At 32.7% G+C, this 15,250-nt stretch overlaps 1 protein-coding gene across 1 annotated transcript in view; it reads right to left on the reverse strand.

The window, feature by feature from the left end:
- Usp47 (ubiquitin specific peptidase 47) overlaps window positions 1-15,250 on the reverse strand; it is a 97,105-nt gene that overhangs the window by 34,242 nt on the left and 47,613 nt on the right. The window contains 3 exon segments of the mRNA XM_047567660.1: window positions 543-695; window positions 791-886; window positions 12,757-12,906. Of these exon segments, the coding sequence (XP_047423616.1) occupies window positions 543-695; window positions 791-886; window positions 12,757-12,906 (399 nt within the window).

Here is a 15,250-nt window from a genome sequence, read left to right on the forward strand (position 1 = left end):
AGTTTATTTATTTATTCATTCATATGTATTTGTTCCATGTTTAGTACATATCAGAAACACAAATAAAGCCCACTGGTAGACGAGTTTCAATTATTAAGAAATTATGAAACACAATTACTCGAAATCAAGAAAAAATTCCAGAGGTGAGATTCTTATGGTCTTTTCAAAGACTTATCATAAATTACTTTGCCCAAACGAGAAGTGAAGTTTATGGTGGCCAGGAAAAGCTTATACAAAGTAATTCTTTTTTTTTTTTTTTTAATAGAAGTTTGCATTAGAAAATAAGGAAAAGCTTTTATCAAGGTGACCATCTAAATGGCATCTACTCTTTTTTTTAATATTTTTTAATTTTTATGTGGTGCTGAGGATTGAACCCAGGGCCTCACGCATGCCAGGTGAGCGCTCTACCACTGAGCCACAACCCAAGCCCCATGGCATCTACTCTTAATTTACTTAATTTAAACAGTTCTTTTAAAAACATGCATACCTAAAGTAGATTTATGAGAAATATAATATAACAAGGAAATATAATAAATATTTACCTCATCTTCAACATCAATAAATGTACTCATATCTAGCTCCTCAGGAAATGTCATTCGATCATTTAATTTAATCCTATGCATGGTTGTATAATCAAAATCAAATCTTTTCAACTGTAAGGTCAAAAGATAAGGGAAATGCAAAAACCGAAGACCCTAAAAAGAAACAAAAAGAAGGGACTCTATTGGATATTGAATATTATATCAAGTAATTAAGAACTGATCTCTTAATTACTGAACATGGCATTTACCTTTCGAGCATCACATTTCTTCTTACAACGTTCGCAAAAATACTGATTTGGGCCATCCAGGATTTCTGGTTGAATAAATGCATGTAATGCTTCTTCCTAGTTAGAAAAAAATATAATTGTTTTATAATTACTTAAAATGTTAACAAAAAGTCTTAAAATATAAAAACTCTGCAATTACCAAAAAGTTTATAAGTAGAATGATTGGAAAATTAGGACCTCAAAATGCACCAAGGGAAAAAAGTTTTCAACAGCAAAATAGTGGTATCACTATAAAATTTAAATTTAAAAATAGCATTTCTTTTTGTACAAAACTTGTTTTTCTTGGTATTGCATATCAGTCATTTCTACCTAATTTTTAGTGACTTTACATTGTGGTATTTGACTAAATAGTCTTAAAAAAAAAGGATTCTTGGTCTTTACATTAAAAAGTAATTCTCTACTTCTTAGAAATGTAATTATATGCATTTTAATCTCACAACAGAACTTTTAAAAATTGTACGGTAAATAACATTATCCTCTGAAGAATTCACACTATCCATATGCTTAAAAATCATATAATCATTCTTAAACAAGATAGTCAGGATCAGGAAGTAATAACCTACTGCACTAGATATAAAGATTGAAAACCATGGTGAAGTCTCACTGCATGTGAGATACTGCTCTATTGAAAAAGGTATGAAAGCTCTTGAATTTTTCTTCTAGTAGAGTCATGTGATTTTTTTCTTCTCTGTAGAAACTTAAGACAGAAGCAAGAAACTCACTGTAAATACTGTTAAAGAATCACTAGACATAAGATCATTTTTTAATCACTGGCTTTTCATGATTAAAAACTTGGTCAATATAACATATTAAGATTGAGTACATAATCTCAAATTTCATTTGATGTTCTCCCTTTCCTTCACAAATATTTATTACATACAAAGAAAAAAACAGAATAATTAAGACAAAGTATTCTCAAAACTTCTTTCTGTTGATACAGAACAAATTGTTCCTCAAAAGATAATTAAAGGAGCTTGATCAAGTAAAACACACTTAGATGCAAAATAGCTGTCAAGACTTATCAAAACACTATCCACATATTGTTTGACATGCCTCACTTTGGAACAAAATAAAAATATGAAAAGATAGCCAAAAGCTTTTAAATTCATTCCATCTTTTATATTGTTCTCATACCAGAAGGAAGTATTAAGAGGGGAGAAAAAATAAATTGTAGGGTTTTTCCACATGACCAAGCATTTTACTGGAGGTCATATGAAAGGACACACTTAGAAAACAATTTTTTTTCTTCTTTAAGGCATATTCTAAGAATGCAGATAGGTAAATTCTGTGAAAACTTAACAGAGAAAAAGAAGTTTTGAAAGACATCACACCTATAGCTTAAATGGGCTGATGCCAAATTTGCCAGGCCTTCCAAATACAAGTAATTTGAACTGATAAAACAATACTTTAAAAGAGGGGAGGGAGAAATTTGAGAAAATTATGTAACTTAAATTCTACGTTTCTAACCTAATGTGTGTACTGGTCTCTGGCTTATATAGTTCATAGACAGGGATAGACTAGAGAACACTAAAATACTCAAACTCATCAACTTTTTAAAGATTTTGCTACCTTTGCCTCATTCCTCCCCTTCACACCAACATTATTATGTATTTTTTTCTAAACCACTTCAGAAATTTACCTCAAACTTAAAGAAATTTAATAATGAAAATGTACTTTTGTCAGTCAATTTTTCAATTCTATCAATCATTATACAAAGGGATAATGCCCTTTGAAGCATTTCTCCCTATTTAGTACAGAATCTTATCTAGAGTCACAAATTACCTGTCTCTTCAGATTTCTTTAATATGAAGCAGTTTCAAAGCCTACCTTTCTTTCATGACACTGATATTTTTTGAAGAAGCAGCCAGTTACTTTATACAGTGTTCTGCAATCTGGCAATTTGGGTTTGTCTGATGTTATTTGTTTCAGATTCATTTTACACATTCCTTGCTAGATTATTACTACAAGGGCCAAACTCTGCACCTTTGATTTTAGCATTCACTACAAGGTTCTTGCCTAAACCAAATTTTAATGGCATTTGCTTAAAAATCTTAATAACCAATTTAAGTCCATTCATACTGATTTGACCGTATGTTTGTTATCTGTCACTATTATATAATTATTCCATGACTATTTACTGTGCTCCTTTACCTTTTTTTTTTGTCTTTTTAAACATTTGCTTTGGAATTTAGCAAGGTTAGGAATTTTGTTCTAGTAGTTACTTTTGCCTTTATTCTTTTGTTAATGCTCTTAATTCCTTTTGTTCCCCTACCCATTTTCATCTTAAACTTTTTTTCTCGTCTGCCAGTTTTAAGTATCCCTTGTCTTTAACCACCTAAGTCTGTGATCTTACTCTAGTTTTACTTTCTCCCTTTTCTAAATGTGATATTCTTTGTACTTCTGACTATTTATAACATTTCATATTTTTCTTCTACTTATATCCCCACCCTTGTTTTATTTGGTCTTTAATTTTTACATGTAAGTGTATTAACAGTTCTTTTGCTGAAGTTTCCCCACTCATCTCTTGGCTGGATTAAGCCCATATGCTAATAAACTTAATTGCTCATTAATACAATATCCAATGAGTTCTAGAATGTTCACATTTGCTTTTTTCTTATTACCATAACTGAAGAAAAACTCAGCTTGATATCAAACCCTTGGCTTATAATTTGAATTTCTTGAAATTGCAATTCTATTGCTATGATTTACCTTCAGAAGTATGATGATAGCCCAATTTACTTTATCAAGTTAAAAAAGTTACTGTGTCTCAGATTTCATTGTCCTAGGTCAATTTTTCCAGGTACATGGTGGGTCCTTTAAAAGGTGTATTTAATATTTTCCTCACTCCCAGAAAGTTCTTCTGAATTACAATTTAACCATTACTTCCACTTCATGATTTTTCTTTTTCCCATTAAACTGGAGCTCCTTTGCTGGTCGTCTTTTTCACTTTTTTCTGAGATCCTTTTTGCTGCTTCATCTCATTTTCATGAGATGTTCTTCAGATTTGCACTCTCTCGATCACTTTGTAATTTATTTCTCCTTTATAATTTTCTTTTCTTCAGTTTCTTTTCTTGAGTTTGATGGATGCTCACTGCATTTCTTCCTGTTTTTCTGACTCATTTCTTCCCTTGACTTTTGAATACCAGGCTTTGGTTTGCTGGTTTGAGAAGAGCTATGGTCTGAATATGGTTTGTTCCCTCCAAGACTCATATTGACATTTAATCTCCAACTTGAGGTATTAAGATGGAAGCTAATCATCTATGATGTTACAAGGTGGGGACTTTGCAACGTGCTTAGGTTTAGAAAGGGTCATCAGAGTGGAGCCCCATGACTGAATACTGAGGCTTCTGAAGAGAAAGACCAGCAATGTATGTGTCTTGTTGCTCACCATGTAATGCCCTGCACTGCCTGTTAACTCTGCCAGCATGAAGGCCATCACTTGATGCAACCCCTAACCCTAAACCAGAAGTGAGCCAAACTAAACCTTTATTCTTTGTAACTTACCCTGTCTGTGGAGCTCTTATTAGCAATAGAAACGTATTGAGACAGAATACTCTTAAATCTGGAGTACTGAGTTTACGGCATTCTAATTTTGTTATTTTCTTGAAGTTAGGTTTTTTGGTTTTGTTTTGTTTTTTTGATGGTGGTAATGGGTACTGAGGATTGAACCCAGGGACACCACTGAGTTTCATCCCCAGTCTTCTTTATTTTTCAAGACAGGATCTGACTAAATTGCTGAGGCTGGTCTCAAACTTGTGATCCTTCTGTCTCAGTTTCTCCAGCTGCTAGGATTATAGGTGTGCATCACTGTGCCTGGGGTATAATTCTTTCTTATATGTTGCTCAGTTCTAGCTGCTAATGTTTTGGTAAGGATTCTCATATGCATGAAGGAAACACAAACACACACACACACAAACTGTCTTTGGCTTAGTATCAGGATAAGAACAGCTTCATAAAACAAATTGGGAAGGATTCCCTCCTCTCTCTCTTTTTGAAAGAGACTGGTAAAACTGGTATTCAATGTTCTTAAAATGTGTGGTACAAATATCCAGTGAAACAATCCAGATTTGCAGACTTCCTTTTCAAGAGATTGTTAATTATGAATTTAATTTGCTTAACAGTTATGGGGTTATTCAAATTATCTAATTCATATTGGTTGAGTTACAGCTTATGCTTCTGAAGTTCTCAGTTCATTTTACTGAATGGGGAACTAGGTTGTTTGTGTGTGTGAAGTTGTTCATTATACTCCCTTTTTAAATCGTTTCGCTATCTATGAGATCTGTAGTGATATATCCTTTTCATTCCCAATACTGGAAATTTAATGTCTCTGCCAGTCTTGCTATAGGTTTTAAAATGTACTGATCTTTTCAAAGAATTAGTTCTTTATTAATTTTCTATACTATTTCCCATTTTAAATGTCACTGATTTTGACTACTTTCTTGTCATTCCTTCTACTTTTTTTTTTTTTTTTTTTTTTTGGGCTCTTCTTTTCCCAAGTTAGGTGGACTCTTAAGATTACTAACTTGAAACTTTCCTCTTTTTAAATTAAACTTTCAATACTATAAATTTTCCTTTCAACACTGCTTTGGCTGTCTGAAATTTGGTAAATTTTCATTTTCATTCAGTTTGAAGTATTTATATTTCCCTTGAGACTGTCTCTTTGACCCATGGATTATTTAGAAGTATGTTGCTTAGGTTTCATGTTTTGGAGATGTTTGTGTTTCCTGTTAGTGATATCTATTCTGATTCCATTGTGGTTGGAAATCATGTATACTATGATTTTCTTTTAAATTTGTTGAGATTTGTTTTATGGCCCAGAGTAGGCCATAAAACATATATTTCATGGGCACTTGAATGTATACTCTTCTCATCGGATGGAGCATTTTATAAATGTCAACTAGATCCTGCTGGATAATGGTTTTGAGTTCTTCAGTAACTGCTATTTCTGTTTATTCATTCTATCTATCAGTTGGTAAGAGTGAATGTTGAAGTCTACAACTATAATTGTAGATTTGTCTGTTTCTCTTTTCAGTTCTGAAGGTTTTGCCTCACATACTTTGTAGCTCTGTTTGTTAATTGGTATATACAAACTTAGTATTGTTGTCTTGGTGGACTGACCTCTTTAAACATGATTCAATACCCGTCTCTAGTAATTTTCTTTGCTTTGAAATCTACTTTATCTGATGTCAGTTGGTGCCACTCTTTTATCAGTTTAAGTGTAGAAATCTTATCTCCCTTTATGTCTTTAGACACTGCCTAATTTACAATAAATTTGTCTTAAATATTTCTTATACACTGAGAATCATATCAGTCTTATAATTTTGGTCTAATCAATCTAATTAGGAAAACTCAGTAAGGGAAGAAACCTACTATGTTTATTCACATTTTTGCATACATTGTTCTTCCTGATGTTCCAAGATGCCTTCCCCTCATAATTTCCCTTTCTGTCCACAGACCTGTCTTATTTATTTATTTTTTTTTAAGAACAGGTCTGGGATGTGAGGGCGATCTGGCTGTGACATCTGTCACCCCATTGATTGCCAGGGTTGATTTGGCTGATCTGGCTGGCTAGGCGGGTTCCCCTTCCTCCCTCACCGCTCCATGTGCGTCCCTCCCTAAGCTGCGTGTTCGGTCGAAGAGGACGACCTTCCCCAATAGGGGACCATTCTTCGGTCAAGGGTATATGAGTAGCTGTGCTCCCCTGCTAGAACCTCCAAACAAGCTCTCAAGAACAGGTCTGCTGATGACAAACTCTCCAAGTTCCCTTCATCTGAGAATAACTTTTTTTTTTTTTTTGGGTGCTGGGGATTGAACCCAGGGCCTTGTGCTTGCAAGGCGAGCACTCTACCAACTGAGCTATCTCCCTACCCTGAGAATATCTTGATTGTCTCTTCATTCTTGAATATTTCACTGGGTACTTCATTGGGTATTTCATTGAGACTGTGGATGATAGTTCTCTTCTGACACTTGAAAAAACGTGCCCCTTCCTTTGGCCTCCATAATTTTTAATGAAAAATGTGCTTATGAGAAATCAGAGAGCTTTTCCTCTATAAGAAAGGCATGTTCTCTCTCTTGCTACTTTTCAGATATTTTAAATTTCCAGAAGACTGCTACAGCTTGACCTAATGTAGTTCTTTGGTTTATCCTGTTTGGGGTTCATTAGTTCCTTGGATCTAAAGCTTTGTGCCTTTTGCCAAATTCAGGAAGTTTTTGGCCACTATTTCTTTGAGTACTTTTTTCCTCTCCTCCCAGCACCTCAATGCCACAAGTTTTACCTTTTGTTATAGTCCCAGAAGTCCCTGATAACTTTTCCAGATATTTCCCCCCATTCTATCCTCCTTTTGTCGTTTAGACTGGGTAACTGCAATTGTTCTATCTTCAAGTTAATTGAGTTTCTTCTGTCTCCTGCATGCTGCTGTTGAAGCTATCCATTAATTTTTTTGTTTTAAATTCCCATTTCTTTGGATCTGTTATTTCTTCCCTGAGACTTTGTTTTCTCATTTGTTTCAAGTGGGTTTGAAATTGCTCACTGAAGTATTTCTATTGATGGTTGCTTAAAAATATTTCTCAGATAATTCTCATATCTGTCATTTCAGAAACGTGATTTTTGCTTTTAATTTGCACTAAGACTTCTTACTATACACAATTTTTAAAAACTGAAATATGAATGTTTTGATATTCAATATGAGATTTTGGACCTTATTTAAATCTTTTGGTTTAGTTGTATTCCTGACACTGCTTCAGCTGGGGAAGACGTCCCTGTCTCATTATTCCTAAATGGGATTTGAAGTCTTGGCTTTCTGCTTAGCAGGGGTTCCTCATTACTGCTAGACAGGAGTGTCTTATTAAAATGCTTCCTTATTGACTCCACTGGCACTATAAGTAGGAGGAGGCTTATCATATAACCCTAGAGGGGCTAAAAGTCCTAATTCTCCATTAGGCTTCTTCTTACAGCATTGTACTGGGGAAGGGAAAGAGCAACGCTTCAATTTTCCAGTATGGGTAGGAGGCCGAGGAGGTCTGATACTGCTCTGGTGAGATAAAAATCCTGATTCTCTACTCAGCATTCTCTGATACCACCACAATGGGGTGGTCAAGGAGACTTCTTCAATTGTTATGAGGTTAGTTATAAAGTCTAGGATCTCCATTTAAGGGGCAACAGTGGAGGTGAAATTACTGGTTTTCTTTGGTGTTTGGCTAAAGGACAGTGATGACTATCTACAAGTTTTCTGACTTGCCGCTGCAATTTTTCCTGGTTCTTTGGCTAAAGAGCGCAGAATATTTTAGTTTGCACCCATTGCTGTTTCCAGGTTGCAAACTTCTTCAGCTCCAAGTTTGGGATATATTAGGCAAAAAGAAAACCCAGGGAACTCACCACCGTATTATTCCTTGGGTGCTGAGGTCCCTAGTCTGTATGCCTTCTCTCCACCTTTCAGAGTCTTCTTCTACTTATGTTATATATACTGTTCAAGGTTTTCAGTTGTTTTAGTGGGAGGAATAGAGCAATGTATATATCTACTCCATCTTCCTGAAAGCAGAAATCCCCACTTTTAAAACTGGTTCCCAAAAAAAAAAAAAAAAAAAAAAAAAAAAAAAAAAAAAAAAACTGGTTCCCACTATGTCCAACCACACAAATTCTTGGAAAAATGAGGGCAGAATCTGTGGAAGAGATTTTTTTTTTTAATGTGATATTTACATATTTGGAAAATTTGGACCACTCCTTCATCCAAAGGAGTTATATCCAAACCAAATCATCTGTTAATCAGGGCAGGACCTGTGATAAACTTGTATAAACTAAATACTTAAAATGCTTTGATTTCATAAATACTTGCTAATTTAGCAACTTCCCATTCAAATTTTAAACCAAACCTTAAGCAATGTTTGCTTAGGGAACAAAAGTCTTTTATATCATCTGAGCTCTCCAAAGGCATTTTATGGAACTACGTGCAGCTAAATTCAATTCAGACTTTTGAACACATATTGTCATTTAAAAATGGCCTAAAACAGGATCTGCTAAGAGTAGACACTAAATATGTGCTATGACAAAATATAACCATGAAAAGATAGTGTCCAAATTTTTAGTTAAAAAGAGAATTTCCTTAGAAATTTCCTTAGAAATGAGGTTATATCATTTATAAAATACACTTCTGTAATTAACCAAAAAATTCAATTTCTAATATCTATGTATCACTAGAATGTATTTAGAATTTTGTTCTTATAATACATTCTCAAATACGCTTGGAAATAAGCAGATTTGAAATTACTTTGATTAATAAGCAACTCAAGATTAATTTTATATAGTTCATTCATACTAAATACAGAAAGTTCTAATTACCTAAAAAATTATTAAGAGAATTTTCTTAATTCAATAATGCAAGTAATTCTTCAGCTGTTACTAATTTTGGGGGATTAAAAAGATATATAAAACAGGAGACTATAACTATAGCTCTAAACACATATTTTAGAACTCTTACTCCCCTTGAATATCCCAAGGAGACAGTATTTAAATCAACTAATGCAGAGCTTCCACAATATATTATTTATTCAAGAACCTAATGTACCCAGAGATATTAACAGATGTACCTCAGAGAAAGAAAATGCTAGGTCAAAAACATCTAAACAAAATTCTGTACTACAGGACTCACTGGGGCATTTAAAATGAACTATGTGATCTTCCAAAAGAAGATTATAGTTACAGTGTTATAAATGTATTTAATCAAAGTAGTCTTTCCAGGAAGACCTATTAATCCTGTTAGAAATTCCTGTTGAGCAGAACTCAATTTGAAAGATACAGAATGGTAGAAAAGCCCTTAAATGTGGATTCCCTACTTGGCTACATAAAATGAAGATCATAAATTTAATAAGTGCCAGTTTTAATAATTAAAAAACAATTGAATAAAAAATGACCTTTTTTAAAATTGGAAGAGACTCCTAGCATTCATTATAAAATAATCTCATGCTGAAAATTTTAAAAAATGATTATAGATGTGAAAATGATAAATTAGCTAAGTGATAATTTCATTCACATTTTAATCTTAAATTTTATTTTCAAGTTAATTTATTTGAGCATAGAGATATATAACTAAAAATGTTAGATATTTTAAAGTTAACACTTTAATTTTTAATGGAAACTATTTAATTGTCTGAAATTAAATATCAGGTTAATCAGACTTTATACACATAGCCAAAATACTGTGGCTCACTGAACAGAACATACAATAAACCAAGCATCATAATCATCAATGCTGTATGTGCACGTATATACTAGTATATGTGTGCATATATCCAATAAGACAGAAATATTAGAGTTCACTAATAAAGGTAGGAAAATAAGTTTCAAAAACTGAATTAAAATTAAGGCCAAATTTAAGAGCCTAAATTAGCAATTTTATAATGCTTCTTTTAAGTAGATTTTTTCAAGTTATAAATCAAATTCTTTTTAAAACACAGAATTAACAAAATACACAATGGCAAGCAGTGATATAAAATTAATTTTAGATGCTATATATTTGTGATTGAAGAAGTGTAGGTTATAAGTTTTAAATCCAAAAGTAATGAGAAATCACTTACCTCTAACTAAATTTCTCTGAAGGTAGTATCCTCCTTAGAACCCCTATCTTGGGTAGTTTCACCTGCTGTAATTTCCCACAGGGATTCCAGCAAAGTATGAAGTTTTAAGTTCCCTTCTGCAAGTCCTATTAGTGCATGTCTATCATAAACCTGCTCTAATACTGCTTCACTGAACCACCATCGCCATCATCACCAACCATAACACTGGTGGAGGATACTACCTTTGGAGATTTAGAATTCTGATACTGTTTACTTCTCCAAAAGTATCCTCCAAACCACTTCACTGCTATGTCTATAATACACTCAACACAGGGGAGGCAAATCAGCAGGTGAATAAATAAATAAATAAACACTAAGTTAAGCAATTGTATTTGCTGAGTGCTCAAATATAAAATACCAACATAATAGTACAAAAAAATCTATCTTCCTCAATATTCAACTAATGTGTAAAAAATTAAACTGAAAAATCTTTCACAAAAAATACTTTAATACATAAGGTAGAAAAAATAGTTGTCATCACTTGCAACTACCAAACACTTCCCTAGTACATTTTGTCAGAAAAATGCCAATACTTAAAAATTAGTTAAGAAATCAGTAATTAAAAGACAAATGTTAATAATTTTTTAGTGATTTTTCAGTATATCATTTCTACCTCAAACTGCCAAAATAAAGTTCAAAAAAACATAACTAAGTAAAACAAAATGAAAATGAAAAACAAAAGTAGCCATCCAAATCAAGGCCAATTTAATAAAACTAGAATGGCAGTTTACAAAGGGTACTATTAAACATTTAACAAAAATTGTTACATATATTCAGGAAGCAGACTGTGAGAAGTTTTGAAGGTAAAGAGAACTGATCTCACATTATGCAGAAAAGGTCTTTTACTTAGATACTGATTTAGAATTCCCACTGACTGATTCTAAAACTTCTTGCTAATTATTTCTCAATGGCCAAAGGAGGGAAAAAAAGCAGGCCAGGCCTGGTGGCATGCTCATGTAATTCCAGTGGCTTTGGAGGCTGAGGCAGAAGGATCACAAAGTTCAAAGCCAGCATCAGCAACTGAGTGAGGCCCTAAGCAACTCAGGGAGATTCTGTCTCTAAATAAAAAATATTAAAAAAATGGTAGGAGTTATGCCTCAGTGGTTAAGCACCCTGGGGTTCAATTCCCAGTACTTAAAAAAAAAAAAAAAAAAAAGTAGAAGGAATCAACTGCCTTACAGGGCAGAGGACTAAAATCACACTTGTGACACTATTTTAGAAGATAAAGTATGGGATATCTTTAAAACACTAATTTTAGCTAAGAGCCACCATTAGCTTATTAACAGTGTAAGTTAAACTCAAAATGAAAATATGATGAAATTCTACTTTTTTAATGTTTTATTTAGTGCTGAAAGTTTCCCCTGACACATATTAGTTCAAATAAAGGTTTCTGAATACCATTATTAAAGAACAACTCCTCCCATCATTCTCCTTTTGTCTGAGTAAGCACACATATGTTTAGATAAAATATAATAAGAAAATAAAACAATAAGAAATGGATGCCAAGAGGAGGAATGAGAAACTCTTAGATAATCCCACAATTAGATACTTAAAGAATAATTAAGGTAGCTGGGCATGGGGGCGCACACCTATAATCCCAGATGCTCAAGAGGCTGGGGTAGGAGGATTTTAAGTTAAAGGCAGTCTGGGAAACCTAAGACCCAACCTCAAAATATAAAATAAAAAGGGTTGGGAATGTAGCTTAGTGAAATAGCACCCTGAGTTCAATTTCAGTACCACAAAAAAAAAATAAATAAATAAAATAATAATAAATTTAAAAATTAATAATAATTTAGATGAATAATTTAGATAGTTCTGATTCTTCAATTATCTGGGCTTATACAATGTATTTTTAAATTAAATATTTAGAATACAGATATTTCTTAAAAAATATGGTATTTGTCATTAAAAACCCAAGGTGTTATTTTTTTCCCAAAATTAAAAGCATACAGATCAAAACAAGTACCCCACCAAAAAGTACTTTACAATGCAAAAAAGGGCTACAAAAATAACATTTATAGATTGTTTAGTAGTTAAAAAAAGAATAAAGGTGAAATTATCTAATTACCTATGAGAAAAAAATAAAACACTGAGCCATGAGGTAGTACATGGGCATTCACTTTCTCTCTTAATACATGCACTATTAGGACTCACTGAAGGATCAAGTATCTTCTAGATCTTGCTATGTTAAATGCAGGAATGACTAACAACCCAAGAAGGTGTATCTAGGATGATACTTACCATATAAGAGATTATACCACTGTGCTATTATGTATTCTGTGTAAGGATACACAAGCAGTCAGCTGAAAGGTACACACCACACTAGCAAATGCTTGGCTGGACCCGTAAGGTCGGATGACCAATGGAATATCAAGATATGTGTCGATTCTCCAGCCCTCATAACCACATTCGAGACATCTCACGTAGTCCTTCAGCTTGCCTTGATACAGTTCATTTATAAGATCAGCCTAAAAATAAGAACATTTACATTTTTAAAAGTATTCTTTAAAAGTAATTTTTAGGATATGTGAATACACAATAATTCATGCCTTTTAGAATGGGTTACAAAAGGATACTGATTTTTACTATTAAAGTCTTAAAAAGTTTTAATATAAGATTTAACTAAAATTTTATAGAAAAAATTCAAGGCTTAACAAAAATCACCTAAAAATCAATGAAGTTAGATCAATACTAATTTAAGATTCAACTACAAAAATTATCTATTTCAATACTCTATATAACTAAAAAATTTGAGTATTAAATTAGGTTTTGACAATATCAGTTACCAATGTATTATCATATTCTCTTTTCATTAGGATGAGAATACATCCTAACCTATCATTTTAGGCATAATAATATTATGGATAAATACATTGGTTGTTTTTATAGTTTCACATATGCATATTAATAATCTCACAATAACACCTTCTGATTTATAAAATCATATTATCTAGTTCCTGATACAAATAAAACTTCTTAATTTTCAATAACATACATAAAATAATTTAAAGGAGAAATATCATACATTATAAATGTCAAGAAATTTTTTTAAAATCTTAAAATTTATCTCCCTTACTATCCTCACCTAAAAGAATGGATCTCTCATCTAGTCCCCAAACTTAGCCATCTGGAGCTCTTCTGGCTCAAATTAGGCAGGCAACTCCCTAAGTAAGGACCCTCCATATGAATGTCTTGCCTCTAGATTCTTTTACCAAAACTTGGGAACTCAGGAGGAATGCCCGGCTGATCTTAATCGAAGTGGTGACCCACAGAGAGGGATGTAACAAGGAGGAAGGGTAACTTCAGACCTAAGAAGAAGAAAGAGTCCCTAATACCATTTATAAAAAGATACTAAAATAAAGTCCCACAGGACTATGTTGAGAAACTAAAGCACTAAATGAACTTAAAATACTTTATCTCTTAAGTAAGAACAGATCAGAGAGAAAGCATAGCATAATTTATTTTTTTCATAAATTTACATTTCTTAAATGTCTAGGGCCTGTAAGCCTTCAAAATGGATAAACCCTAAAGAAAATGTGGTGTATATATATATATATATACACAATGGAATATTACTGAACCATAAAAAAGAATGACTTTATGACTTTTGCTAGTAAATGGATGGATCTGGAGACTATCATGCTAAGTGAAATAAGTGAATTCCAAAAATCCAAAGGTCACATGTTCTCTCTGATATGCAGATGCTAACAAACAACTGGGGGAACAGAAGTGCAGTGAATTAGACGAAGCGGAATGAAAGAAAGGGTTGAGGGATAGAAACAGGAATGACGGTAGAATGAATCGGACATAACTTTCCTATGTTCACACATGAATACAACAAGAGTTAAACTCCACATAATGTACAACCACAAGAACCAGATCCTAATTAGAATAAGTTATAAAGTAAGTACATGTAATATGTCAAAATACACTCTGTCATGTATATATAAAATGAACAAAAAACAAAACAAAATGGATCCATCATTGCTGTCTATTATAAAACTATTTACTTAATAAAGCCTTCTTCATTCACTTGCCTTAGTCATGTGTTTATGCCTTTTGCACTTAGGAGGGTATTTTAAAGAGGTTCAAGTCAGTGTTTTTGAAACACTGGATACCAAAACACCATAAGGAAACTACTTATATTACAAACTTGCACATAGAACTGTAACAAAGTTTTATGAAACAGTACTTACCCCCTTATTTATTTATGTGATGTGCTCTTACGCTTTTCTATTCTGCTCCATTTTTGAAAGTCCTGGTATAGATTCCCTAAACTGACTTCAAAACCCATTAATGGATCATAGCCTACTCTTTGAAAGACTTCTAATCAGAAATCAGACTCTCTAAGCTACCTTATACTTCCTCTTTTATCCCTGTAATACTTTATTATAATAAAAAATAAATAATAAAACCCTCCCAGATATTGAGTCCCATCTAATTCAGGCTCAGTTCTCATTCCAATGATGTATCTAATGTTCTTCCCACTCCTAACCTACTTCTCCTTCCACTGAATAAAAGTAGGATCAGATCAATGAGGATTTTAAACGTCAAAAGCATATGTCTACCCTTCATTAGTTAAAATAATGTTTAATGAATATATTTCAGAATGTTACAGATTATAAGACATAATTTACTTAGTAACTATCTGAAACCATGGTTCAAAATCACCCTTCCAAAATTATGCATATACATATATGTGTATATACACATGTAATATATGTGTGTGTGTATAAATATATAAATTAATTATATGATTTAGAGCTAAAGGAGACCTTCTTGATCATACAGCCCAACTTTATTATTTCACAA

The sequence above is a fragment of the Sciurus carolinensis genome, chromosome 11 (genome assembly GCF_902686445.1).
Source record: "Sciurus carolinensis chromosome 11, mSciCar1.2, whole genome shotgun sequence".
NCBI classification, from domain to species: domain Eukaryota; kingdom Metazoa; phylum Chordata; class Mammalia; order Rodentia; family Sciuridae; genus Sciurus; species Sciurus carolinensis.